Source organism: Aplosporella prunicola (assembly GCF_010093885.1).
Source record: "Aplosporella prunicola CBS 121167 unplaced genomic scaffold K452scaffold_5, whole genome shotgun sequence".
NCBI classification, from domain to species: Eukaryota; Fungi; Ascomycota; class Dothideomycetes; order Botryosphaeriales; family Aplosporellaceae; genus Aplosporella; species Aplosporella prunicola.
This window is the reverse complement of record NW_022983533.1, coordinates 584,378-609,766: the sequence shown is the minus strand read 5'-3', so window position 1 is coordinate 609,766 and position 25,389 is coordinate 584,378. Positions and strand designations below refer to the sequence as shown.

General features: G+C 52.9%; 11 protein-coding genes and 1 non-coding gene across 12 annotated transcripts; 8 read left to right on the top strand and 4 right to left on the bottom strand.

The window, feature by feature from the left end:
• The first annotated feature begins 129 nt into the window (after positions 1-129).
• On the top strand, positions 130-1,361 carry K452DRAFT_284451 (uncharacterized protein). The gene has a single exon (XM_033539942.1). It carries the CDS (start codon positions 165-167, stop codon positions 1,146-1,148), a length of 984 nt encoding a protein of 327 aa, XP_033400775.1. The 5' UTR covers positions 130-164; the 3' UTR covers positions 1,149-1,361.
• A 721-nt stretch (positions 1,362-2,082) lies between these two features.
• On the bottom strand, positions 2,083-2,687 carry K452DRAFT_343614 (uncharacterized protein). Its single transcript, XM_033545409.1, has one exon. The coding sequence runs from the start codon at positions 2,639-2,641 to the stop codon at positions 2,168-2,170; it is 474 nt and encodes a 157-aa protein (XP_033400774.1). The 5' UTR covers positions 2,642-2,687; the 3' UTR covers positions 2,083-2,167.
• A 665-nt stretch (positions 2,688-3,352) lies between these two features.
• Positions 3,353-4,114, top strand: K452DRAFT_316188 (uncharacterized protein; the record flags this gene model as incomplete). The annotated part of the gene is made up of 3 exons (XM_033543939.1): positions 3,353-3,445; positions 3,502-3,637; positions 3,687-4,114. The coding sequence occupies 3 exons, from the start codon at positions 3,353-3,355 to the stop codon at positions 4,112-4,114; spliced, it is 657 nt and encodes a 218-aa protein (XP_033400773.1).
• A 412-nt stretch (positions 4,115-4,526) lies between these two features.
• K452DRAFT_t41 lies at positions 4,527-4,610 on the top strand. Its single transcript has one exon. It is a non-coding gene; the product is annotated as a tRNA-Thr (tRNA).
• Positions 4,611-7,745: 3,135 nt separating this feature from the next.
• On the bottom strand, positions 7,746-9,968 carry K452DRAFT_265660 (uncharacterized protein). The gene is made up of 3 exons (XM_033538756.1): positions 9,661-9,968; positions 8,355-9,601; positions 7,746-8,304 (listed from the first exon to the last, which is right to left on the bottom strand). The coding sequence occupies exons 1-3, from the start codon at positions 9,671-9,673 to the stop codon at positions 7,894-7,896; spliced, it is 1,671 nt and encodes a 556-aa protein (XP_033400772.1). The 5' UTR covers positions 9,674-9,968; the 3' UTR covers positions 7,746-7,893.
• Positions 9,969-10,734: 766 nt separating this feature from the next.
• Positions 10,735-13,204, top strand: K452DRAFT_306001 (uncharacterized protein; the record flags this gene model as incomplete). The annotated part of the gene is made up of 3 exons (XM_033542946.1): positions 10,735-11,978; positions 12,033-12,735; positions 12,914-13,204. The coding sequence occupies 3 exons, from the start codon at positions 10,735-10,737 to the stop codon at positions 13,202-13,204; spliced, it is 2,238 nt and encodes a 745-aa protein (XP_033400771.1).
• Positions 13,205-14,642: 1,438 nt separating this feature from the next.
• On the top strand, positions 14,643-15,668 carry K452DRAFT_295614 (uncharacterized protein; the record flags this gene model as incomplete). The annotated part of the gene is made up of 3 exons (XM_033541832.1): positions 14,643-14,770; positions 14,851-15,531; positions 15,641-15,668. The coding sequence occupies 3 exons, from the start codon at positions 14,643-14,645 to the stop codon at positions 15,666-15,668; spliced, it is 837 nt and encodes a 278-aa protein (XP_033400770.1).
• A 2,245-nt stretch (positions 15,669-17,913) lies between these two features.
• K452DRAFT_324834 (uncharacterized protein) lies at positions 17,914-20,017 on the bottom strand (the record flags this gene model as incomplete). Its single annotated transcript, XM_033544729.1, has 6 exons — positions 17,914-18,731; positions 18,787-18,856; positions 18,905-19,251; positions 19,302-19,369; positions 19,439-19,537; positions 19,590-20,017. 6 exons carry the CDS (start codon positions 20,015-20,017, stop codon positions 17,914-17,916), a joined length of 1,830 nt encoding a protein of 609 aa, XP_033400769.1.
• A 598-nt stretch (positions 20,018-20,615) lies between these two features.
• Positions 20,616-21,311, top strand: K452DRAFT_295612 (uncharacterized protein; the record flags this gene model as incomplete). The annotated part of the gene is made up of 2 exons (XM_033541831.1): positions 20,616-20,671; positions 20,741-21,311. The coding sequence occupies 2 exons, from the start codon at positions 20,616-20,618 to the stop codon at positions 21,309-21,311; spliced, it is 627 nt and encodes a 208-aa protein (XP_033400768.1).
• A 157-nt stretch (positions 21,312-21,468) lies between these two features.
• K452DRAFT_134050 (uncharacterized protein) lies at positions 21,469-22,955 on the top strand. The gene is made up of 2 exons (XM_033535319.1): positions 21,469-21,717; positions 22,194-22,955. Exons 1-2 carry the CDS (start codon positions 21,626-21,628, stop codon positions 22,822-22,824), a joined length of 723 nt encoding a protein of 240 aa, XP_033400767.1. The 5' UTR covers positions 21,469-21,625; the 3' UTR covers positions 22,825-22,955.
• A 54-nt stretch (positions 22,956-23,009) lies between these two features.
• Positions 23,010-23,840, top strand: K452DRAFT_221649 (uncharacterized protein; the record flags this gene model as incomplete). The annotated part of the gene is made up of 3 exons (XM_033536525.1): positions 23,010-23,042; positions 23,180-23,712; positions 23,789-23,840. 3 exons carry the CDS (start codon positions 23,010-23,012, stop codon positions 23,838-23,840), a joined length of 618 nt encoding a protein of 205 aa, XP_033400766.1.
• A 671-nt stretch (positions 23,841-24,511) lies between these two features.
• Positions 24,512-25,214, bottom strand: K452DRAFT_284442 (uncharacterized protein). The gene has a single exon (XM_033539941.1). The coding sequence runs from the start codon at positions 25,137-25,139 to the stop codon at positions 24,609-24,611; it is 531 nt and encodes a 176-aa protein (XP_033400765.1). The 5' UTR covers positions 25,140-25,214; the 3' UTR covers positions 24,512-24,608.
• Between the last annotated feature and the right edge of the window lie 175 nt (positions 25,215-25,389).

The following is a 25,389-nucleotide window of genomic DNA, read 5'->3' as shown; positions in this document are numbered from 1 at the left end:
CAATTGCGCTTGCCTGCAGCTAGGTTGAACCAAACAGCTCATGGAACTCAACAGATACGTCACCGTGCGCACCGCGCAAGATTGACCACGCATCCCCGCGGCCATCACGATCGACCCGCCCACCCTCGCCGCACAACATGGCTTGACTGTGACACCTCCGCAGGATGCTCGGCTTTCTGTTCTTGAACCCTTCTCCCTTTGAGCCCTCGTGCATCATCGCCCTCTTCTTGCGGACTCCGCTGAAATGCGCCGTCTACTTTCTCTATCGCTTTCTCACAGCTCTCCGCAGCCCTCCAAGCCCCTACACTCATCCCGTACGTGTCGTCTGCCTCTCCGACACGCACACCCTCACGCAGCCTATCCCTGACGGGGACGTCCTCGTCCACGCTGGAGACCTCGCAAATGCCGGAGATTTATCTGAGCTCCAGGCTCAGATCGACTGGCTAAACTCCCTGCCGCATCCTCACAAGGTCGTGATAGCTGGCAATCACGACACTTACCTTGACCCACGCTCGAGGCGCACTCTTTCGGACGAGCAACGCCACCGCGAGCTGCGGTGGGGCAACATTCATTACTTGCAACACAGCTCCGTCATCCTGAGAATTCCCAATCCCGTGGGGCCTTCAAAATACCGCTCTCTCAAGGTGCATGGTGCACCGCAGATTCCACAATGCGGCGGACCCGAATTTGCATTTCAATACCCGCGTGGTCGGGATGCATGGACCGAGACGATCCCGAAAGACGTCGATGTTCTTGTCACTCACACGCCTCCTAGATACCATCTGGATCTGCCTTTGCCCACTGGTCTGGGCGATGAGTATCTTATGCGAGAGGTATGGCGCGTTCGGCCTCAGCTTCATGTATTCGGTCACGTGCATGTTGCTGCCGGCAGAGAGGTAAACTGGTGGGACGACGGTCAAGCAGCATATGAAAGAGCGCTCTCGAGGCCAGTTGGGTGTTTAACAAGAGGATTGCTAGACATCGCAATGTGGATTGACTTGGCTATGGTGTTGTTTTGGGGTGTGCGGAATGTAATCTGGGACAGAGTTTGGGGTGGCGAAGGAAGAAGTACTATCTTGGTGAACGCTGGACTGATGAGGGGGAACTCTGGACGACTTGGAAACAAGGTCCAGGTAGTTGAGATCTGAGTTAGTGAGTAAGCTGGGTGGTCTTTCCCTTCTTCAGCCATCCATCATACCTATCATCGAGAAAGGAGCCAATTTGCGGATTTCCTTATCACAGATCAGTCGCTTGACCAAGTCTCAATTAGTTAAAGGCGAGGACTCAATGCCGCTGCACCAATGTTAATGTAGTCGTCCACATACTGAGCTCAGTGGACTGTAGTCACTGCGCAACCCTCTTTTCATTGACAGATCAAGCTGGTATTGAAAAACTCATATACAGCTGGCAAGCATACGTTCGTCGATATCGAATACCGGCCCCTCTCTTCCAAATCTAACCATATTAACAGCGTATCAAGTCATCCCAAGCCCAAAATTTGGACAGCACTACAATTTTGCCAAATATTCCCACCAAAGACACATGATCCTTATAATAAGCTTGTTATCCAACTATGAGCTAAGACCTTAGATTACTGAGTTACTCATGATAATTATAACTTTTCTAACCCCCTTTACCCAGTTTCATTTCCGCGTAACGTCTGTCACCGCAAACCGAGTTCTACCGTTTAGTAAGACGGGGGGCGATATAAGTGGCCCCTATAAAGTCCTCCTTGTCTAGCTATATGCCTAGGCCCTAAATAGAAACGAGGGGATCTTAGATTATATACGCCCGTTATCTAATATCTCTTACCGTTTACCGTTAAGCGAGATAGGAACAATATGAGCGGTCTCTACAGATTATTACTCCTTGCCTAGCTCCTAGCCCGAGTCCTAGGTATAGGTAAAAAGATCTTAGAGTATACACAGACTCTATATACCTTCACTAGGCAGGCCTCTTCTTCTACTCCGTACAAGTATTACTATCTCGCTTTATAGTAAATCTCACTTTATGGTGACGGACGTTAGTATACATAAAGAACCATACGAAGGATTTTAAAACCAAACTTCGATTTACCCACATTCTGTTATATCAACACAAAGCTTCTACGTTCATGGTAAGTACTTCTAGAGACCCAAAAACTCCACGTAAAGTATGAGGTTCTCAATCAAGCAGTGTCTCTTCTCTCAATAGCCTCAACAAAACACATGCCATTCCGGGAAAGCACATCCCTCCGCTTTCGACACATATCACACGCCTCGCAATCGCACCTCAGTCTCATTATTGCATGTTTCATAGTTTCTTCAGGACCATTAGCAACATCGAAGATGCCTCGTATAATCTGAGGTTGAGGTTTTCGGGAGAGATTCTCTCCGTCTGTGCTGTTGCGTTGTAGTTTTTGGGGTATATGCATATTATCTGCATGAAAGACTGTTGGAGAAGGTTTGTTTGTAGACTGCGAAAGACGATTTGAGGCGATATGGTCTAGGTCTTGGTGTTGCTGGTGATCGAGAGGGATGCTTGCCGCTGCAAGCTGAGCCCTGGTATGTTCATGCATAGTGCTTATGCGAGGGGCCGTGTTAGCTGGATAGTCATGTACTACGAAACGCGATAATGGCTCTATACCGACTGTAGACCACATGGTCCGTGAAATATATTCTGGACATCTTGCACGATTCTTCGTCGTGAGGGTGGGAATTCCGATTAGCTGATGGTGTTGTATTAGAGATTGGTTAGTTATTCTGTTTTGGTAGCTTGATTTATGGGGCCTGAGCACCGTCGACTGCCAGACTGCAAAGTATTCGCAATTAGTAGAAAGGCGACTGTCTATATGTTTATCGCTATGACATGTGATGCCTGAACCCTGATTGCTCGCCTGACCAATATGCCAGCAGTCAACAGCTTTGTCTCCATGGCCCTCTGTCGCACCAAGTGTAACATCCAGGTACGCAGAGACGGAATGGGATAACCAGGAATGCGGGGTTTATGCGGGGAGGCGCGGTTGACGTCGTCGTAAGCCTTCTGTAACATGTGTTCTTTGTTTCCCTAGCCGGTTGCGGTCACCACCACGATAACAATGACGCTGGTAACAGATAGTCACCATCTCGAGTCAATGGCTCTGTTTAGCGCTTGCGGTAGACCATAATTCCGTTTTTCTTAAGTGTCGGCAATCTCATTGTCTGGGACGAGGTGTAGGTCGGGTGCGGTTACGACTTTTAGGGAGAAAGACTTGCTTTGAGCTATAAAGTTGCGGCTCTGGGCTGAATCAAGATACTCAACTTTTAAGACTTGTTGGAACATCTTGTGGAATCGTTACAAACTCGAATGTCTACTGCTTGCTCGGACAGTCAAAATGATGTCTGTCGCCCCCTTCGTTCTCCTTGCCTTCGCGTTCGCCGCTACGGCACTCGCCCAATTTGACATATCAAAGATTCCGAAGTGCGCGGTAAGAACATGTCCACTTGATTTATGTCAGATGAGCGATGTGTTAATGCAAAATAGCAAGGGCCTATCTTGACCAGTATAGGCACCGGCAAATGCGACCCCGCAAATGTCCAGTGCATATGCAATGACGCCCACTTTTTGGACACTCTCAAGGATATCATCTACAAGGTGTGCAGCGGTGATGATGCCAAAAGTAAGCGTTCTTTGGTTTTGTTGTTTTTCCAGGGCTGACATGAACGAAGACGCATACTCATTTGGCATGTCCATCTGCCCCAATCTCGTCGACTTTCCGCTGCCTGGCACTTTGGGAGTGACTACGAGTACGTCAGCTGCGGCCGCCTCATCTTCATCTGTTTCAACATCGAGTTCGATTACTACACCACCAGCTGAGACTCCTTCGAGCTCTACTGCCATTGAGACCCATTCGAGTTCCACTGCAGTCGAGCCAAGTATCACTACTCCTACTACCGCGGCAGAAGATAGTGTGACAACGTCAACTCATACAGAGCTCCCTACTGCTGAGGCGACGCCACCTAATTCTTCCAATGCGACTGCAAACGGAACGTCTCCGGAGCAGTATACTGGCGAAGCTCCTGGATTCGGTACTTTCAGATTGTGGGGATTGGCTTTGGGGATTGGCACCATGGGCGTAATCTTTGCTGAGCTTTGATTTGATGAGGTTGTCTCAATACCCTGTAGCGGAATCATGGCTTTAAAGTAACACCAGTATGGCGTTGAGAGGATTGACAAAACTAATACGAAATGTACTTGGATATCTAAGATGAAAACCCTGATTGATATTTTTCGCTTAATGTTATTCCACGGGATCAGCCTGATGAGTGTGAAGCTCAAAAACAGATCGTGGCAACTCCAAGAGAAGCATCATTAATGAAAGTTTTGGTCAGACATAGTTATGGTGTCTGGTGGGATGGGGTTGTACAAATCTGCCAGGAAAACGAAAAACTCAACTATGTATAGACATGAAGATTATAAGCTGAATAATGATATAATAGTATATATACGTCACACACGAATTGCGAATCATCAAGCAAGCACAAGCTAGCTTGGCAACAACAACAACAGCTTCTATGGCTCAGTTGGTAGAGCGCGGCACTAGTACTCTCTAGGTCATGCCGAGGTCCTGAGTTCAAATCTCAGTGGAAGCACGTCTTTTTTGCATTTTCTTTTTCCTGAAAGAAGTATGAGTAGGTACGAGTAGGTAAGAGCTTCGGAGCTTTTACTCTGCATTAAAATAGTCCATAGTGAGTGAGCGCCTGATTTGTTTGCGAGGCGTGAGGCTGCGATCGAGACGCAAATATTTTGGCATGTGCTATTCTATTATTGCCAATGAATTGCTTCTACCTAGGCGCCCTATTAAAAGCCATGATATGTAGACAGTCCAGTAAGCGCTTTACGCGCAGGAGAGTGGAGCAATAGTTGACCGTACCGAGCGTCCAGGCCGCTTGTCATGCACAATAGCCTGCAGATGACAGGCGCCGAGGTGGCGAGCGCACTTATGCGCAGTCTCTGCTAAATCACAGGTTGATGAAGAGCGTTAACGGAGTGGGGCATAAACTTGCTCAATCAGACGCAGAAAGGCCGGGCGCCTGCGTCTCGCCACGAACTGACTGCAGTATCACGGAAGGCGTTCGAAAAGCGCATCTGTGGACGATTGGTAGAAAAGGTGAGAGGAATGGTGGCAGGTAGCGCGAGCGGGAGTGCAGGGCGTTCAAGCGGCGGGGTTTTCGTCAAGCAAACGTCCGAGCGGTCGGCAGGTTCGGGCAGGTGTCAGCCAGCAGGAGGGCAGGGTCCAGGGAAGGGCTCGGCCGCCGGTCAGCGTCGGCGGTCAAGCCTCCGCAGGTGGGGGATCTGGTGACGGTTGATAAGGAGGCCTCCACCCTCCCCCAAACAACAAAAAACTTCCAACCGCAAACGAACAAACAAACCCACACACCACTTTTTCCAACCCTTCTCACGAAGCACTTCTCTCAATCAAAATGGCTGGCGACGACCACACTTGCTCTTGCGGCAGCAGCTGCTCCTGCGGCACCTCCTGCACCTGCGGCGTACGTTCAGAACCAAACTTCACCATCCCTGCAGTCCGGCTTTACTGACATGGCGCGCGCGCATAGAAATAAGCCGGCAGTCTCCATGCGTCACTTCAACCAGCATGATCTCTCACTCTTCCGTCAAATTACGAGAACCGCTTGAAACGGCAACATGTTCCTTTTCTACTCTCACCACGGTTCGCCGGTCATTATGTTCCTTGCGCTCTCTTTCGGCAATGCATACACGCGATTCGGACGGCTAGTTTCGCCTATCGGAACGGAGGATGTGTCGCGCAGAATGGGAGAGGGTGGCAGATTGGCTGGTTAGGGAAGTGATGCAGCAGACATATGACGTATCCTCCACACGAGCAATGGATTGATCAACACGACTGTTTCTCAAATGCTGGTGATTGTTTCAGCTAGACAGCCTTCGCGCTTAACGTCTGTCACCGCGAACCGATATTTACCGTATAGTGAGACAGAGTCCTACAGAGTACTCCTTGCCTAGCTCCCGGCCCGAGTCCTGGGTATGGGTGAAAAGGTCTTAAAGTGCACAGAGCCTCCATATCTTAACTGGGTATCTTCTTTTACTCTGTACAAGCATCGCCATCTCGCGAGACGGTGACGAACGTTACCTAGTCTAAGCCTCACTCACGGCCTGGTGAAGAACGCGATTTCATGGAAACTGCAGCCTTGTCCCGGTCACAAGACAAAGAACTGCGCAACCATCATCCTGGAAACTTCTGTACGCTTTGGTAGCAATGACGTCCACAGATTCACTCATGTTCCAATGCCAGTCTCGTATCAAGTATTGTATTGAATGCTAACGGAGCCTCGGTGATTTCTACCAACGTTCTCGAGGAACCTTACAGCCTAGCTTGACTGATGTAAAGGTGTAAGGCCCATGCTGGAGATATGACGTCGAGGGTCGTGGTAGGCGAGCTTAGTGCTACAGGAAGAAACGTCAGCCAAGTAGCTCAGGACCAGGTACCAAGCTTTGAAATGCGATTGCTTACGCCGCAGGAGCTGCAGGAGCAGTTGTTGCACTGGCCGCCGGTGCAGGAGCAAGAGTTGCAGTCGCTGTCCAACCAAGTCAATATAAGCCCATATAGGGTTCAGGGACAAGGCTGACTGACCAGGGAGACATGGTGACGGGTTTGGAACTGGTGGTTGAAGTGTTCGGTTTGAAGTGAGCTTGACTGAAGTAGTGAAGAGAAGTAGGCTTTGTTGACGAGGAAAGAGATCATATTCAGGGCGTCTTGCTCGATATATATATGCTTCGCGCTGCTGCTACTGCCGAGTTTCCTGATACGCGCTCGACTAAAGCCATCCAGCCACGGGCACATGCATAGATGCGGGGCTACAGGCCTGTCGCTACACGCGGATAAGCGTGTCCGCGGCCTGCATCGAAAGTCATTCGACAATCCTACATGCGCGTTCGATGCATGCTCTCCGAATGGTGGGGTGGCGTCTCATGGAATTGGCTGATCTCAGCCGCGGCGCGGATCGCAATGCATCCTTCAGTGGTCTCCTCGTTGACGATATCGTTCGACGTTGCCGTGGCTGGTCGCCCCGGTTTTACGTTTCATGTCCAACTTGCTCTCGGGTGTTGAGCATCGAGAACAATCTGCGTGACTTCTGCGACATGTTGCCTTGTTGGGTTAAGTTCTTTACGTACATCCGAGTGGTAGCGAGTCTGCAGAGTCGATCGTCATGCTTCGTAGGCTGCAATGGTCATTTCGTGGCCTACGTTGACTCGGCCATTGATCATAGAGCAACAGCCTGTGACCTTTCCAGCCTCGGTACCGTCTAGGATGCAATGCGTGAATAATGCGGGCACGCCCGGAACATGAACCTTGCCGGATGCGTATGTATAAGGAAGTCGCATCCGACCATCCAACATTCATGGCGCTTTTAGCGAGCAGATAATGAGGCCATATGTAAGCCCCGATACTCGTTACAATCCTGGAGCCATCAAGGGATACGTGGGGGTGCGGCGGTGCACATGAGACTTCGACCACTAAGAGAATAAGACGAGTGGGCGTGTTGACACAAGTGAAGCCTCGTGACAGTGTTGAAAGTCGCCGAGAAAGCTCCAACCAACACCATTCGAGAAGTGTTGTTCACCAATCGAAGATAACGATTTTGGGGGGAAGTGCCGAAGAAATGAGCCACGCAAATGTAACGGTAACTGCTAACAGCACTCGATCAGCATGCAATTTCCGACTGCTTCGACAATGATGTTAACATGAATGGTGCCATGATATACCTACCTACGTTGTGGATTTTTTCTTGGTTGCCAGTTGAAACCCGATTGCTAGAACCATTTCGACGACTGAAACCGGTGCCAGTGCCAATACCTTGCACACTGTGCATTTTAGGACCGACAGGGACCACGGCATTACTCCAGACCCATCCTGGCTTCATCGCCCAATCCCCACTCGCCCTCCCTCTGATGATAGCGAAGCGGCGTATGTACGTCCTCTTCATCGCTCCGAAGTTCCAAGTCTCCGCTTTCGAAGCTGTCGACGTTGCTCTTCTCACTCGCTGCCCTGCTTGGCCTGCGTCCGAACCAACGCCTCTTCCTGATTTTGCTATCATCGTCTTTCATGGAGATGGAATATTCCGAAGGGGGTCTCTCTTGAGCTGTGTCTGCTTCGGAGAATGTGGGTTCTTCTGGCTCGACCTTGGGGGTGGGCATTGGTGTGATCTCCGTCGAAGGGGTAACCTCGACTAGCTCTGCGTTGCGGCACCACTTGCGCCGCCGAGTATATCGACCCCATCCATCTTGCCCGCGACGACCGTCACGCCACTGTGTTTATATCAGACATGCAAATGGAAAGAATCTACCGTGAGACATACCTTGTTGTCATAATATACCCATTCACGACCGGAATCATACTTTCCCTCCTCTCCGTCATCGTTGTTTTCTGCTCCTTCGACGGTCCATTCACTACCTTCCACCCACCTCCATCGTGTGTTGCCGCCTTCGACTTCCGGAAGATCGAAGTGGTCCTTGTCCGGTGCCGGATTCAAGTGCTCGTCAGTCCAAGGCTGCCTCTCGTAGGCAAGCAAAGATGACGTCCATCCAATACCCAGCCAACGCCGCTGGTTCTCATAAACCGCAAATGTGAAGCGCACTCCAGTGGAATCTGCCCGGCGCTTTGCAACAAGACTCGCAGCTATTGCGTTTGCATTTTGAGTCCGAGGCGGTAACGGCGGGGGTTTTCCAATCCCGACCGGTCGGACAGCGGGCTCTGCAAAGTGAAGCCCCGTTATTGTTGCAGCGGTCCTGCGAACTAGCCTTGAGCGCCAAAGTATTATGCGAGAGACACGGGCGGGTCGAGAATGCCAGCTAAGGATCATCGTGCCAAACGTTAGGACAACTCGTTTTGTCGTCATGATGCGCAAGGGAGGAAGAGTAAGAAGAAGCCAGAAGGGAGTGAGAAGAAGAATCCGGATGAACAGTGTTGTAAGTGCAGGCCGAGTAGTCGCAGATGTGGCGGTCCGCTGCGTGGAGAGGAAGTCTGTCATCCGGATCAGAGGGTCCAACAAAATGTTACACCTGGAGGTGAACAGCTTCAAGGATTCCACGATATCCTCTAGGCTCTTCTGATGCATCGTGTTGATTTCCGACTCCCCTCTCTTATGCCCCGCCGTTCCCTTTTCTCCGGTCCATCCCGTCGAAGAGAGCGGCGAATACCTACGCGAATACATGCCAAGTATGATGCCAGCCACTCCTACTAGTGGTCCGGCCAACCTTAGCACCGTACCGCCATAGAGTACCAAAGCCCAGAAGGCAGCTAGGAAAAGAAAGCTTTCCCATGGATCGCCCGTTGTCCATGACAGCAAGCCGGCGAGCTTGTTCAGCGGCAGCAGGAAGGGATGCGAGTAGGCGAGTGCGCGGGTAACTTGCGGGGGCGTCGCAACCAGTAGAGGCGATTTTTGATGTACTAGGATCGTGGAGCGTTGTTTGGTGACGGCCGGATAGTGGCCCAGAGTACTCGGAGAAAAGGCAGCGAAGGTGGGCGGGTTTGGATCTCCGGTTGCCTGAGGAGACCCCTCCTTGGGATTTGAAGATTGGGACATCTGAGTTGTCCAGGGAGTATCTGCAGGTTACATTAGAAGGCTGGCGCCATCAAGGTGTTCATGTTGGGGGAATACTTGCCAAGTGCGGCCATTCATGTGGAGGTTCACGGCGTCATAACCGCCGAGGCAATTGCTGCTGCGCGGGTTTCTTGCTTGCGATGAGACAGCAGCTGCCGCGTGCAAAGCTGCCAACGGGGCAGGTCTTAAACAAAAAAGCACGAGGTCTACACCGCGGTATATGCTGTCTTTGAGCGCGCTCGTGATTGGGCTGAGTGATGACAGCCCATGTGATTGAGAGATTCTGGCTGTCGGTGAAGGTGAAGGTGACTTCAACGGTCCAGGTACTGCGAGGAGCAATGCTCCAACGCATATTGAATGGCAGACCTGCTCATCGCTGAATTAAACAGCAGTGAGTGCACTGTCTTCAATTCTTCACCTTTCGTCGTGTACCCCGGCTGGGATCCGGCTCGCGTCACGTGCTGTCTCGGAAGTCTCGATCCATCACCGTCAACCGAGATTCACCGTGAAGCGATACTTATGCGGAGTAGAAGAAGAGACCCAGCTAAGATATATAGAGTCTATATATACTCTAAGACTTTTTTATCTAGAGCTAGAACTCGGGCTAGGAGCTGGACAAGAAGTACTCTAGTAGGGACTACTTATATCGTCTTTTATCTCGCTGTATGGTGGATCTTGGTTCACGATGACGGACGTTACTTTTGGCCCGAAAGACGAGAGGCCAGTCATGAGTTATGTGCAACACCTATATATTGATTGAGAGTAAAACCATTGTTCGGAGCATTTACTTGGATTGGAAAGTCGAGCTTGCTGCGGGTCAAACCTACTCAAGCCTACTAGCAGTCTCCTCAGGCCTGCCTATTGCTCTGTATTCAAACCGGTCCAAGGACCGTCCCATTCCCCCCGCCTGCCGGTTCGCTGCAAGCATGATGGTTGCACGTGCCTGCCGAAAGTGACATAATCGAGGATTTGCACGCGGCAACTTTATTTTCCTGCTGCAACATCGCGACACCGCCGCACCGCAATCTCCCCCCACCTCCAGCGGGCCTACGAGCGGCCACAATCGCGCCGAACAGCACGCACGCATCAACGTAACTTTCGTGCTTTGCTCACCAAGTTTGCGCGCGTCGCAGTCATGTCAAGCTATCGCCCCAGTTACAGTAACACTCGCGACGATGCTCGCGCGTCGCGAAGGCCTCGCAGGTCTCCACCCCGTCGCTCACCCGACGTGTACCGCTTCGGGGGAGATAACTACCGTCCTGGATCTTACAATGATCGGGATGCTGATCGCGGCGGACGTGACAGCGATCGTCGGGGCGACTTCACCTTCCGCGCAGAGAACGAAGGGCCGCGATTCCCTCCTGCGGACATGCGCCGTATAGGGCCGCAGAATCGTGCCGACCAGAGGAGGCCACGACAACAAGCACGCCGCGGTGGTCGGCCGGGCCCTTGGAAGCCTCTTGCAGCCAACGCGCGACCGATCTTGCGAACCAACCGAGAACCTACACCCGAGCAGCTGGAGGGCATGAACGACGGGCACAAAAGATTCATATCTCTTGATGACGTCTCTGACTCGGAAGCCGAAATGGACCTTGGCTCTGAGGCCGAGGAAGAGCAGGCTGCCCCTGAGGGCCAACCGCCAACGAAAAAGTCTCGAGCAGACGCGTCCGATAAAGCTGACGGCGATGCTGCCCCTCGCTGGTCAAATCCTGACCCTTATACTGTTCTCCCTCCTCCAGATGAATCGCAGACGAAGAAGCGCGATGTTGTGAAGATGATTCGAAAGGCAAAAGTAGCTGCTGAACAGGAGGCCCCTCCTAAGAGCCCTGTCGCCCAGAATGCTGATTTCATCTCACTCAACTTCGATGATGAGCCGCAAGATGAAGAAAATGACCGATCGAGCGAAGGTTCCGATAACGAGGACAGTTCCAAGGATGTGCGAGGCACAAGCGGGACATCCTTCAGCCATCTTGACCATCTTCACCCCAACCGCTCGACGCTACCCCCGAAGCCTGCATCGTCGGAAAACACGGTTCCTCAGGATTCTTCAACATCGTTCAATGCAGCATCTCTTGGACCTCCGCCGTCGCTCCCACAATTGCCTCCTTTGCCGTATTCCGTGGCCGGACTAGACGTGTGGCCACCGCCGCCTCCACCGCCGCCTGCGCCTATGAATGCAAAGGGACAAAAGAAAGATTTATATCTCGAAGACCTCGATGACCTGAAGCCGTTGCCACCACTGCCTCCTCAAGGAAGAAAACGTAAGCGTGGTGAAGTCATAGATGGTGGCATTGTTGAGAGTTGGATCCCGCGTGATCGTGCTTCGTCGACACCGTGGTGTACGATAGATCATTCAGGAACGGAGAACATGGGGTACTGGTAAGTTGCGCCGCGCCATACTAAAGGCGCTTAGCAAGCTAATATTGTGAGCAGGTTACACAAAGAGATTGCCGACTTCTATGACTTTGTCAGGCCTCACGCTTTTGAAGACGCTATGCGCGATGATCTTGTTCGACGTATCTCTGATGCTCTCACGCAGAAGTTTTACAACGGACGCCTACATTGTTTTGGATCCTTTGCCGCAGGCCTGTATCTCCCAACCGCTGACATGGACCTTGTTTTTATATCGGATGATTTTCGTCGATCTGGTCGTTCTTCATTCGCCAACAAGGGTATGCTCTACAAAGTGTCTAGTATCTTGGAGAAGACAGGGATCTCCCAACCAGGAGCTACTGAGGTTGTTTCGGGCGCTCGTGTTCCGATCATCAAGCTGGTAGACCGCATAACAGGCTTGAAAGTTGACATCTCATTCGAAAACACCAGTGGCATTGTCGCAAATGAGACATTCCAGCAGTGGAAGGTACAATATCCTGCGATGCCTATTCTTGCAACTCTTATCAAGCAATTTCTGGCTATGAGAGGATTGAACGAAGTTTTCACTGGTGGTTTAGGAGGCTTCTCCGTCATCTGCATGGCTGTCAGCCTCATTCACCACTTACCCGCTCGTCAGAGCGGCAACATGTTGCCTGAACACAACCTTGGCGAACTCTTGTTGGAGTTTCTGGACCTTTATGGCAACAAGTTCAACATCCACAACACGAGGATCTGTCTCAGGCCGCACAGATATGAAGTGAAGGTTAGTATTGCAAATCTTATCAGAGATGGCTACGACCAACACTGGTCACCCAAGCGATCCTTGAGAGAATTCGTCATAACCGAGCTTTGACGCTTGCCCCCTTGTTAAACTCAAGCCCTTACCCAACCCAACAAGACCTTTATTCTAGAAGGATATTTACTGACAGGTGACATTGCAGGGTGCGGTGGCCTTGAATGGCAAGCCCGAAAGACTGGATCGATTGTCAATCATTGACCCCAATACACCTCACAACGACATATCAGCGGGCTCCCACAACATCGTACTGATTCGTCGTTGTTTCTCCGAGGCTTACACGTCTCTCCAGAAGCGGATCGCTGTGCTTCAAAACAGCGAGCGTTCGGAACGCCAATCCAGCAGTATCCTTGGTGCAATCTTTGCTGGCGATTACTCCAGCTTTGACGTGCAACGCCGCCGTCTAAGGCGGATTTATGAAGACCGGCAAAGGTGAGAGCCGGACGATGGCACAAGCACTACCAGTTATCTGTTCTGGTTAATCAAGCTTTAGACAAGCAAACTTAGCTCTTCCCAGAGCAAACATTCAACAATCGACAACGATTACGTAAAGCGGATCCATGCAGCAACAGCTTTAAGACTTAGCACCATACCAGTTGTGGCCTCGTTCCATAACTTTGTAACGTGTCATATGATAAGAATGGCTTGAGAACACAGAGAGCTAGAATTCCCATTATTTACGCGGGTTGCTGAGACCAAGACGCACCCTACGAGAAGCCTGGATCCGCTCTACTTCAGCGATGTCTGGCGTTGACTAAACAGCATGCGCAGTCCGACGACTGATATTAAGGGTTATGATGGTATGCAGCATGCTCATCCAGCTTTCTTTTGCACTGATGGGGAGGAATAGCGTTCACAGCAGTTCTACGAACGCCTTTGCTCGTGAATCACACCAGCATGGTGGGTGGTATCTACTTAAGGCTTTCTATGGCGGCGGGGCACAGAGGTGAAGGAGTTGCCTTGACCTCTGAGTAATTATTAAAGCTATAACGATACTGTATTAGGACATACACGGTCATTAAGCTCGCCGGGACGAGCACACCGATTACGCGTATAACGCAGCGGCTCTCCAACAGGACTCGTCCCGGATCTTGCTCTCATAAAAATCGAGTTTTCTTTGGTCCCCTGTTTCCTTGCACTAGTTCATGTAGTCTTTAGGCGAATTTGCCTCTGCGGCTGACCAAGGCGGCGATATAGGACTTTCGCCCAAGATTTTCCGGCAACTGCTGGACCTTTTCTCATCGCTGCACGCGCTATAAGCGGGTCTTTGAAGAGGGAAGAGCGACTGAGTCGCTGGATGCGGGAGTCGTCACTACGCTCCGGTCCTGTTGCCTGGATGCAAGGAATGTCGACGTGCGCACCCGAAATATCGTTTCAGTCTCGGATTCCAGTCATTTCTCAGGCCCGTTTCCGTCAATCCATTGCCCAGTCAGGTGCTCACGCGTCGGATGGCGCGTCGCAAGATTGCGCGCCCGTGGGCGGACCCCTGTCCCCTGCCACACGCGTCCAATAGCAGCGTGCCCAGCCATGCCTTTTGCAACCCAATTGCAGCTCTGCGTCACAGTGTCCACACAAGCCAACATGGGTCGAGCGCTTGGCATATTGGCTGCCAGCGCCTACTTAACCAAGCTTGCCAGCCCACTCGCCATGCGCTCCTCACGCTTTCCCGTCGCAAGTCTCAGAGCCGGCCGAATCCAGCGCCAGGATCACCCGATTCTAGCAAAGAACTTCAGATCCGCCTTTCCTCTGGAGGGGAGTTCTGATGCTCTTCCGAAGCTCCTGATGCCCAAGCCAGCGTCAAACTAACCCTTACGCTCATTACCATACCTTCTTCTGTCGCTCGCGTTAAACGGTCTCTTTCCGCCGTCGCAAACATGTTCAAACGATCGTTCGCCTCGAAGGATCGCGCGGGCAAGACAACTAAACCGCAGAAGAGATCGTTTCGCGAGGAAACCAAGCAGAAGATGCTCGACAAGCTGGACAGTCCGGCGTCTGTGGGAGGGTCCGTTTGTCCAATGCCTCGCAAGGCTGCCTGCTTCATTCCGTTGCATATGACCTTCAGCTGACACGTGAAATCCATAGAACCTCTCCCAGCCTCACCAGTGCCATCATCACTCTGGCGATTGGACCAGACCAACGACTGTTCGCTGCCCACGAAGACGTACTGTGCCACTCGCCGTTCTTTTCGGCGGCGCTGCGGGGCCAGTTCTTCGAGACAAACAACTCTCGACGCATCAACCTGCCAGACGAAGAACCGGAGATCTTCTCTTGCGTCCTCGAGTACCTCTACAAGGGCGACTACTACCCTCGCCTCATCATCGACAAGAGGCGCCATGCCTGGAAACTCGAGGGCGCGGTCGAGACTCCGGACCCCCAGAACCCTAACAAAACCGGTGGTCGCGGCAGCAGCCAGCCGACAATCTTTCACGCTGGCGTGGGCGACGTCATTCTCCGTGACACGGCCGTGTACTGTGCCGGAGAGCGGTACGGCCTCGAGGAGCTCAAGAAGCTGGCACTGCGCAAGCAGGGCCTGCAGACGGGTATCGAGGTCAGCACCATTCTGCGCAGTGCGCGATACGCCTACGAGAACACGCCTGACAGTGACTCGCGGCTCCGCGCTCACTACTTGGCTCTGATCATCCGCAGTCGGCGCACGTTCAAGCGCAGCGGTACGATGCAGACAGAGATGGAAATTGGCGGCAAAATGTTCTTTGATCTCTTCGTGGCCATGTGCAACCACATTGATGACATTGTGGAGATGAGGTTAGTCGTTATTATTTTCTTTCTCAACCCCTCCTCCTTTCTGTCTCTACTAATGATCCTGTCTCCTGCATCCGCTCAAGGAGCGTTACTGATAAATGCTATTCTGCAGTAACGGCAAATCTTCCAAGGCAGTCTAACTGGTTCACATGTCACCACGAAATAGATATCGGCAACGCTCGGGATGAACAAGATTGAGGAAAACAACACCCCACTCAAAAGCTCGCATCGACAAACCAAATTGCTCACCGAATCCACGATGCAGTGCACCGGACAGGAAAGGAGTTCTAGGTCGACATTTTTATGCACCCTCTCCTTCTCTGGTAACACCAATCGACCAAAAAAAAAAAAAAATCCCCCCAACTCAGTTAATCACCAACCCCACTCGAACGCTGCCCTTAGGAGTTTTTGCTTTTCAACGCTCCTTCCTCCCTCCACTATCAACCCGTAGTGCTGCTCCCTGAGCCACTCATGGTTGATGTCGGCGGGGACGAAGGGAAACAATTCGAATCGCACAGCCTCGACGGCTCGATTTCCTTTGTTTCAGTTGACCGACGCCGCTGCTACCCGCCTTCCTTTAATGGTTCGGCAAACAGAGCAACAACCGCCGGGAAAATTTCCCAATTCTCCTCTTTCCCCTTTATCTGTCTTTATCGTGTCGTTGCAGACGCGCACCACCTGCGTCGCTTTCCCCCGCGGATAAGTGCGTGAAGGGCATGGACTTAGTAACGTGCTGGCCCGGGGTCGGCGCGGCTGCGGTGGAAACGCGCGTGTCCTGCTTGGGCCTTGGGCGTGCTTTGATGATGCCTGGATCTGTATTGGTAGTCGGAGCCGGTAATGAGAGATTCGGCCACCGCTAAAGCTTGTGCCTTGTGAATATATGCGTGTATATGTTTGAGACTGAATGATCCCATTACGGGTTGTGAATTCACGACCCCCCTCCCCCGCTAGCGCCGTTAGAGCCTATGCTTACTTGTAATATTGGTATGGAATAGAAGAAGAGAATCAGTTATGATACATAGAATCTATGTGTGCTCTAAAACTATTTCATCCATATCCGAGACTAAGGCTAGGAGCTAGGCAAGGTATACTCTGTAGAGACTGCTTGTATCGTCCTCTGTCTTAGCAAGGTGCACTCCATAGGGACTGCTTGTATCGTCACCTGTCTTGCTAAGCTGTGGATCTCAGTTCCCGGTGAAAGACGTTATGTAACCAGAAAAGGCGTCTTGGCAGCCTGTAAGATAGTGGCCGGCGACATGCGAAGGGATAGGCCAGATATCTCAGGCATACCCTAACAGACATGCACTCACGTTCATGAGTAGGTCCGTACGAGAAGCAAGCAGAGGGACGATGCTGCTTGTCCTTCCGGACGAGACGAAGCAGAAACAAACAATCACCCAACATGCGCCACACCCGCCGCTACGCGCACAAGCACAAGCACGGGCAGGCACCGGCACAGACGACGGCTTTTTCTTTCTCCTTCCCCGCGCGGGGCAGCAGCAGCAACGAAGGGGCAGTCAGACAGACGGTAGGTAAACCTCAAGCAAGCCAAAATAAAAAAGAAACCCTGATTACTATGCACGCACGTGTGATGATGACCCAACGCCCGTGAAAGTCCCGTAACTCCTCGCACGCCTTGAGCGCCTCGGCCTTGCTCTCGAGGAGGAGGGACGAGAGAGAGGATAAAGTACCTAGGTAGATCGACACGCGAGCACGTGAGCGCGCGGGCGCGGGGAGAGCTCTGTCCCCGAAAGAGCAGGCGCGCGGGCGCGCTTGCTTCCTGCCTGCCTCTTACGAAATCCTCTGTCTCCCTCCCCCTCTCCCTTCGCTCTCCCTTCTTCCCCCCCTCTCTCTTTCTCTCTCTCCATTTCCCCTACTTCCCCACTTCTGCGATCTCCTCTTTCCTGTATGAATGAGTATTGGGCCGTTATATCTTTCTGCACAAAAAAATCCCTTGGCATCGCGTCTTCCTTTCAATAAAGACGTCTCAAGCCAACCCTAATCACCATAGCCATAACCACCGCAACCGCCGTTGCCAAGGTGCCGCTCTGTCGTGGGTGCTCTGGCCATGCAAGAATGCTAAAGAATGATGATGATGATGTTGATGATGATGATGCCGCCGCCCTCCGTGAATGCCTTCTTCGCTTCTTTTGCGATGGTATGGTCGGTTCGAAACCAGAAAAAAATGATGTGGTATAATCTTGGATGTGGAGAAAAATGTGTGTTGAATTGGCAATAATGCAAGTCTTCCGAAAGATTCGAAGTAGAGAAGATCCAAAGACGTCAAAATGTGGTCGGACCTGTCGAGCACCGGCGGATGTGCCTCGACAAGCTCCGGGATATCGGATCGAAGATATATGATACCGGGAGAGAATGCGGAACATTCTACAGCAGCCGTTTTCTCTTCAGGTTTTCTGGCTGTTCGTCCTCCTCCGCCCGTTCCGCTGTGTCTGCCGGGTTCAGCAAAGAATGCACATTCGACGCCATGCTAGAACGACGCGTCGGCGGAGCTGATGTGTCAATGCCACGGAAAGGAAACCGAGCACCGGGAAGCGTCCAGCCGGCATCAGGGCTCAGGTGCGGGCCCGGATCACCACCAGGAGGCGTGCCTTGTCGAGACCCACCCGCGCGAGGGCCGCGACTGATCTCGTACTGGGCAAGGGCGTTTCGTAGCTCCTGGTCGCCACCAAGGGGTGCTCGGTGCGGGGATGAGGGCCACTGCGTCGAGTTTTGACCGGATGCATAAGGCGAGTGTGCCTGAGGCGCGCCTTGCCAGCCGTGCAACCGTATGTCGGCGGAGGTGTGCCGCCTTGAGAGGTTAGGCGGTTGCGGAGGCGAATGAACTGTCGCAAGTGGGTGTTGTATTTGAGGAGGTGGCGGCGGAGGCGCTTGAGTCTGTACAGGTGGGCGAATTGATGAGGGCGAATAGCCTCCTTGGCTAATGGAGCCGTACGGACGCCGCGGCGAGACGACCGATAAGTGCGATGGTACAGCCCTGTAGGATGGCGGCCGGCCAGCATCAGCCAATGACGGCCGCCGTGAATCGTTTTGTGCCAGTTGGCGAGGAGAAGCAGGAGCCATGCTGTCGGTTTGGAGGTTCGAAAAATAGGGCTGAGGCCGCGCCGCCGGCATAGGTTCTTGCTGCTCTTCCATAGTTCTCAACATGTCTGACTGTCTGGCGATGTCACTTTGCATGGTGTGTACTGTTGTTGTTGTCAGCATGTTTCATGTAGCCTCTGGCCCGAAAACGTGTCTTACCTTCTTTGTGGAGCGGGTGGTCCGGGTCGGGTACCATGGTCTTGATGCAATTGGAGAGTTCATAATTCCACTGAGACAGTTAGCGTTGGACTCGACACCTTTGGCGAAATTAACGTACCTGGTGACAGCGCATAAGACTTTCCAACAGGACATGACACTTTTGATTTACATATGCGTTACTGTCTTCTGTGCGCGCGAGCCGGTTATGAACGTCATAAAGACTGTGCTCGAGGATGTTGAGACGTGTCTCAACTGGATCCGGCATTGGCTCTACTGGTGCACCCGGTGGAGGCGCATTGACCTTGGGGCCTGTTGAGAAGGAGTCGCGGTGGATGAGCGCGTGTCTCGAGGCTCTTCGCTTGATTTCCCTCAGACCAACGAGGTCTCCGCGTTTAAAGTTCCCGTTGCCGTGCTTAAACTCCCACAAAGGAGAGTCTGGTGAGCCAGTATGAAACACATCGCTCACTGTATAAAAGTGAGCGGTGGAAATGCAGTGCTGGTTTCAAACGGCCTACCTTTATGGAAACCATACATGTTGAGTTGCCTTACAAACGACGAAATATTTGTGTGCTTGAAATAGGAACTTGAAAAAAACGTCAGATTCGGCGCTATTGATTTTTTCTTTCTTTCTAAGTGTTCGTTGTACACTTACGACAGGACTTTTGAGAATTCGTTAGAGGGGGACATTACAAAGCTCTCGTTTGTGCTCGACCAAGAAATCAAATGTTGGATAGATTGGTCCTCCAACATGCTAGAAGCTAGTCAGCTCATGTCTTGCATCCGGGGCGCTGCGTCTGGCGTACTTGTAAAGCTTGTGAATGAAAGCCGTCTGCACGACCTTTGGCTGCTGCGCTGCAGCTGCCGCGCCAATTCCAGGCCCACTGTTCCCATTAGTGGCAGTGTTGTTGTTGTTGTTGTTGTTGTTGTTGTTGTTGTTGTTGTTGGTGTTGGCGGCGTTGGCGTTGGCGTTGGTATTGCTCTTGTGCTCGGACTCGACGCTCGACTGTTGGTTTGCAGCGCCGCGGTCGGCCGACGGGCTATTCTGCGATGGCGGGCCCATGGTGTGGTGGCCCGAAGGCGTGACGTCCATAGGGTCGCCTTGTTGTGCGGGCGGAGTCAACGAAGACGAGGCGGACGAAGATGGTAGGATGGGTATGGACTTGTGCATACCCGACGTGATGATGGAATCGGTGAAAGGGCTGCGCCGGATGGATTCGGTGCTCGAGGCCATGGTTTCGCGCACAGCAAAGCGGCGCCGGATTCAGACGTCTCTCTCAGATATCATCCGGCTCTTTTTGGACCTAAGAATATGCAGGCGGGTCTCGGGCGCCGGGGCTCAGAGCATTGTAGGGCGGCGGTAATGCGCGCGACGGGGCGGGAGTGGACAGGAGGGTTTTTCGACGGGTGGAGGTGGAGGTCCGAGTGAATCTAGGGTCCCAGGGATAATAAGGGTCAATTGGATTTTTGCGGGGACGGCAAGCTCAAGGCAAGAGGGGAGGAGTCGAGGGCGCCGGCGGAGGGAGCGGCAAAGGGCTGCGGATCTAGGAGAGCATGGCACGCAACCGCGGAGCACAAGAGGCAAGTCAAGGCGCGCGAAAAAGGTGGTGATGGAGGGTTGCGATGGAAAGCAACCGAGGCCTTAAGGTGGAGCTCTAAGCTCCCTCCAGGCAGGCCAGGGGCCACTATACTGGGTACGTACAACCGCCTTCCAGTCTCCTCGCTCGGCTGTCGCTGGCCGTTCCCCGGCTGCCGATCGCCTAGGTATGCGACATTTCAACGGCCGCTGCTAAAGTACGACAGAGTTCCAGAAAGCCCGCCGCCGATCAGCCATGGCCAGCCTGGCCCAAACCTTCGACCAACTATGCGCGCCCGCCCGCCGCGTAGCGTAAGCCCCCTCCGACTCCTCCCCTGCCCGCTCTCTCTCCATCCCACCGCTAACCTTCCCGGCCCCCAGCCTGACCGGTATTGTGGAGAGGCTGACCGCCGCGGAATGGAGACAGCTGGCCCTCGCTGTGCATACCCACGACTTCCGCTTCGACCTGATCGCCCGCCTACCCGTCGAGCTGGTCGCCGCCGTCTTCGTCCACCTCCCCGTGCACGCCATGTTCCTGTATGCGCGCGTGTCCCGCCGCTGGAGAGTCCTGTTGTCATCTGAGCATGTGCGCCACTGTTGCCTGGCGCAGTGGTATTCCGATCGCGACCCGATGCTGCATTGCCAGTCTGCCAACATCCATGACCGAGACGCTCTCAAGGCCAAACATGTCAAGTGTTTCGAAGAAGCCCGGCCCTACTCACTGCGAAGGTACAATGCGCCTTGGAGCGAACGTCGTTTCGACGACCATATGCCTTTCGAATTCTGCCGCGAGACAATTGCCTGGCTCGAGGACGCGCATGACCCTCGCTCTATCATGATATACAGCTTGCGAACAGCTGCCACTACCAAGGTAGCCGGTGACGCTCGGGAGCGGATCACCCGGCTCAAACTGACTGACAGGCTTCTCGCTTTTCTTACTGCCTCTGGGTAAGTCTGTGTCCATACATGCAGGCTCTACCTGTTGTGCCAACGTGTTGGCAGAAGCAAGTTCGAATGCGGCTCGACGTGCTTCCCGCGTGACTTTGTTCATTCCAGACCACACAAGAGACTCCGCAAAGGCCCTTACCTATGACTACCAGAAGCGCAAGATGGTTCGAACTGGAACGTCTGGATGCATGCTGATTGACACCTCACTGTAGAGTCTGCTATGTTTACGACCTCGATTCCAAACTAAAAACGCACTTCCGATGTCACAACGCTAGCATAGAAGAAATTACAGGAAGTGGTAGAACCATCGCTATCAGAATGCGCGGCATAGATAGCACCGCAGGAGCTGTTTACACATGGAACGCCATCGAACGATTCACTCGATGTTGGGAACCCCAGCCTGAAAGAAGGTAAGCTTCATTCTATACTTGCGGAAGTTGCGCAGCCCGACTTCATACAGTCAAACCTGGTTACAATTGTTTTGAGCCTGTCAGCGACTTTCAACTCTTAACAGTGTTCATCGGGTAACGTCCGTCACCGTGAAGCGAGATGGTGATACGCGTACGGAGTAGGAGAAGAGACCCAGTTAAGGTATGTAGAGTCTGTGCATGGTCTAAGAGCTTTTCACCTATAACCAGAACTCGAGCTGGGAGCTGGGCAAGGAGTACTCTGTAGGGATTGCTTGTATCGTTCCCTGTCTCGCTATACGGTGGACTCCGTTCGCGGTGAATCTCGCTTCACGGCGACGGACGTTACCTTCGCCGTTATAACGAGGGAAACGTCGTGAATAGTCAACGCTAGCCTTAAGAGTTGGAAGCTACTGACCAGCTGTTGTTGTAACCAGGTTTGACTGTCACGGTAAACCCTGCTAACATTCGATATGAAGGAATCAATGTATGATAGTCGACGAACAAACAAAGTCGATTGTTATCCTCGCCGTAAGTGAAACTCTGAAATCTAGCCGCTTCACAGCCAAGCGCTACACACTCGACGGGGCGCTCTTATCCGAGCACTTTTCCGACGTGTGCGTCAACGCCGACTTTAAATTCACCGACTCCCTGGTTGCAGAGCCCATGGACTACAACAGTCGACTGTATCATTTAAGAGACCGCAATCTTTCGGGATCGGACAGATGGAGCACCTCTGGTGTAAAGATGTGTTCAGTCGTGTTTGACAATCAAGCCAACAAATTCATCTTGTCGGCTGAGCCGTCCATGTGGCTTGAAGGAAAACCGGCGAAGACATTCAGATGGAAGACGGTAGTCTATTTCATCTCACGGCAATATGGGCTGGCAACGTACGAAAGTTGGAGAAAGAATGAGTCTAGGAGTAATGGCGGGGAATCTTTCCCTGATGATAAAGGGCGGCGGCTTTTGTTTACGACTGCGCCCGCTACATACCCGGGTTACAAGGTTCTCAGAGGGAACGAGCAGTTTGTTGTGGAGTTCGCGCGGAAGTCTTTAATGGTTTGGTGCTTTGACCGAGGCGTTGAATTGCCCGCGAGCAGTTTCGAGTAGTGCAGTCACGTGGGCGACGTGGCACTGATTCGTCGGAATCCCCCGAATGGCCGAGCCTGAGGCTGACGAACGACAGTTGTGGGGGATTTGACTGCCCGCCGATAAGCTGAATTTATTTTGCGACACAAGAATTTTGCCCTCAGGACTCTGCACTTCCGCTTGCCCGCATACAATCACCCGCCAAAATGGTCGAGAAGGTCTACGTTACCTACAACAAGGTCAGCCGCCTCTGGTCACGCAGCTGCGACATGCTGGCAGGGTTTTGGAGCAAGTAATTGGCTCGTTCCTGCCTCGCGCCGCCGTCACACCATGCCTTTGCGCCTCGCACTGAACTGACTGGTGTTGTTTGTCGCAGGTCCACAAGCTGTGCCAGCAGTCGGCCGACCAGATCCTCAATGAATTCAAGCCCAACCTCATGATCGCCATCGGTGGCGGCGGCTACGTGCCTGCCCGCATCCTGCGCTCCTTCCTCAAGAAGCCCGGCAACCCCAACATCCCCATCCAGGCCATCGGTCTGTCGCTCTACGAGTCGCTCGGCACCGATGGCGACGTCGAGGCCCCCGGCACCAAGGTGACGCGCACCCAATGGCTGGACCTGTCGAGCCTGGAGATGGCCAACCTGATCGGCAAGAACGTGCTGATCGTCGACGAGGTCGACGACACGCGCACCACGCTTGAGTACGCCGTCAAGGAGCTGGAGAAGGACGTCGAGGAGGCCACCAAGAAACTCGGCCGTAGCGGCGAGAAGACGACGTTCAGCATCTTCGTCCTGCACAACAAAGACAAGGCCAAGAAGGGCACGCTCCCCGCGGACCTGATGGACAGCGGCAAGTACATCGCCGCTGAGACCGTTGGCGACATCTGGATATGCTATCCTTGGGAGGCCATGTAAGTTCCCCGCAACAGCCAAACCTGGACTATTTTTTTTTTGGAGGGTGACAATTAGCTAACTGGTTGCACGCAGGGACATCGACGAGCATGACCGTCTGGCCGCTGAGGCGGACAAGAAGGCTTAAGCTTCGTAAAGAACAGCAAGCCAAAATGTGTCATAATTTCCGGCGTTGGGGACACGATTTAATGGGTGGGCATGGATGATGCATAGAGATATCAGGTTTACGGCCATAGAGCTGCAGACTAGAGTTGAGGGTACCGTTTACACGTTTTCTATGCCACTGTTCCTGGATGGAGGTCGGTACGCCTAGGCGATGTGTCTGGAAATCTTTTTTGAGAATGCGCTTGCGCGAGAAGGGTTTGGAGAGTATGGAAGACAGGTAGACAGGTTGGGAGTCGAGACCATTTCCTTGTCCTAGATCTCAAAAGTACATACCATTTCCCTGCTTTGGCGTCTCAAGGGGTATCGAATGTAAAACACAATCGTACTTGTAGAGTGCCATCGAGGCAAAGCGAGAACGGCCGTTCAAACTCCCCTCAGCAATATCCACCACCAGACGACACGATCATGCTTGTACGGAGTGTAATCGAAACCTAGTCAAGATATATGTCATGCGTGCATTCTAAGACCCTTTCACTCCTATCCAAAACCCAGGCCTGTAGCTAGACAAGGAGTATTCCATAGGGACTGCCCATATCATTCTTATGTCGCTGGGCGGTGAATCTTCTTCGACGATGAGGGACGTTACGAGCAACGGACGCTCTTAGCCTTCTCGTACCACCGAACCATCTGGTCCATTACCCCCGCAAATGCAGCCTCCCCTCTCTCAAGACCCAAAGAGCCATGTCTTCGTCAAAGAAACGACTGACGTTCCAACAGACTCCAACCATCCTCAAGCTTCCCCAAGCTCCCACTCAAAAACGTACTGCTCCGCAAACTCGCCCCTATACCAATCCATCAGCGCCGCAAACTCGTTCTTCAGTTCCGCCTCACCGCGATCCTGCACCATCGCCAGACCCGTGTCCAGTCCATCCCACTGTTTTTCCAGTAACATACCACTCGCACACACCTCGTCCCCCTCATCAATCACCTCCGCCTCCGCCTCCGCGTCCTTCTCCACCTCCACAACCTCTCCCACCTCCGTCTCCACACCCGCAACCATTCTCTCTTCCACTTTCCTTTCCACACCCACAACATCACTCCTTCCCCACCTCCCACACCTCCTCACCCGCTTGTCTTCCTGCCTCCCACCACCGCAACCCCGTCCGCACGCCCGCCCCGGCACATACTCGTACTCGTTCACGCCGGCCGCGCACGGGTTCGGCGGCTCCCATGCCTGCCGCGCAACGGCGTCGCAGTAGCGCGTGCGCAGCGCGGCCATGTGGCCGCAGTGCGGGCAGAGGCCGACGAGGACGAAGCACATGTTTGCGGGGGCTGCGGGGTCGTTTGTTTGTTTTTGGTTGGTTGGTTGGTTGAGGAGGGAAGGAAGGACCCAGGGAGCGAGACTGGGTTGGCGGCTGAAGATGCTGTGAGGCCGGATGTCGAGTCTGGGCGCGTTGCATTCGGGACTGGATGGATGTCTCTTCGTTCGGAGCCCGTGTCTTGGTTGGGCTGTGCTGTCAGTTAGAAACCAGCTGCGATGTGGACTTCTCTTAGCATTATGTAGGACGGAC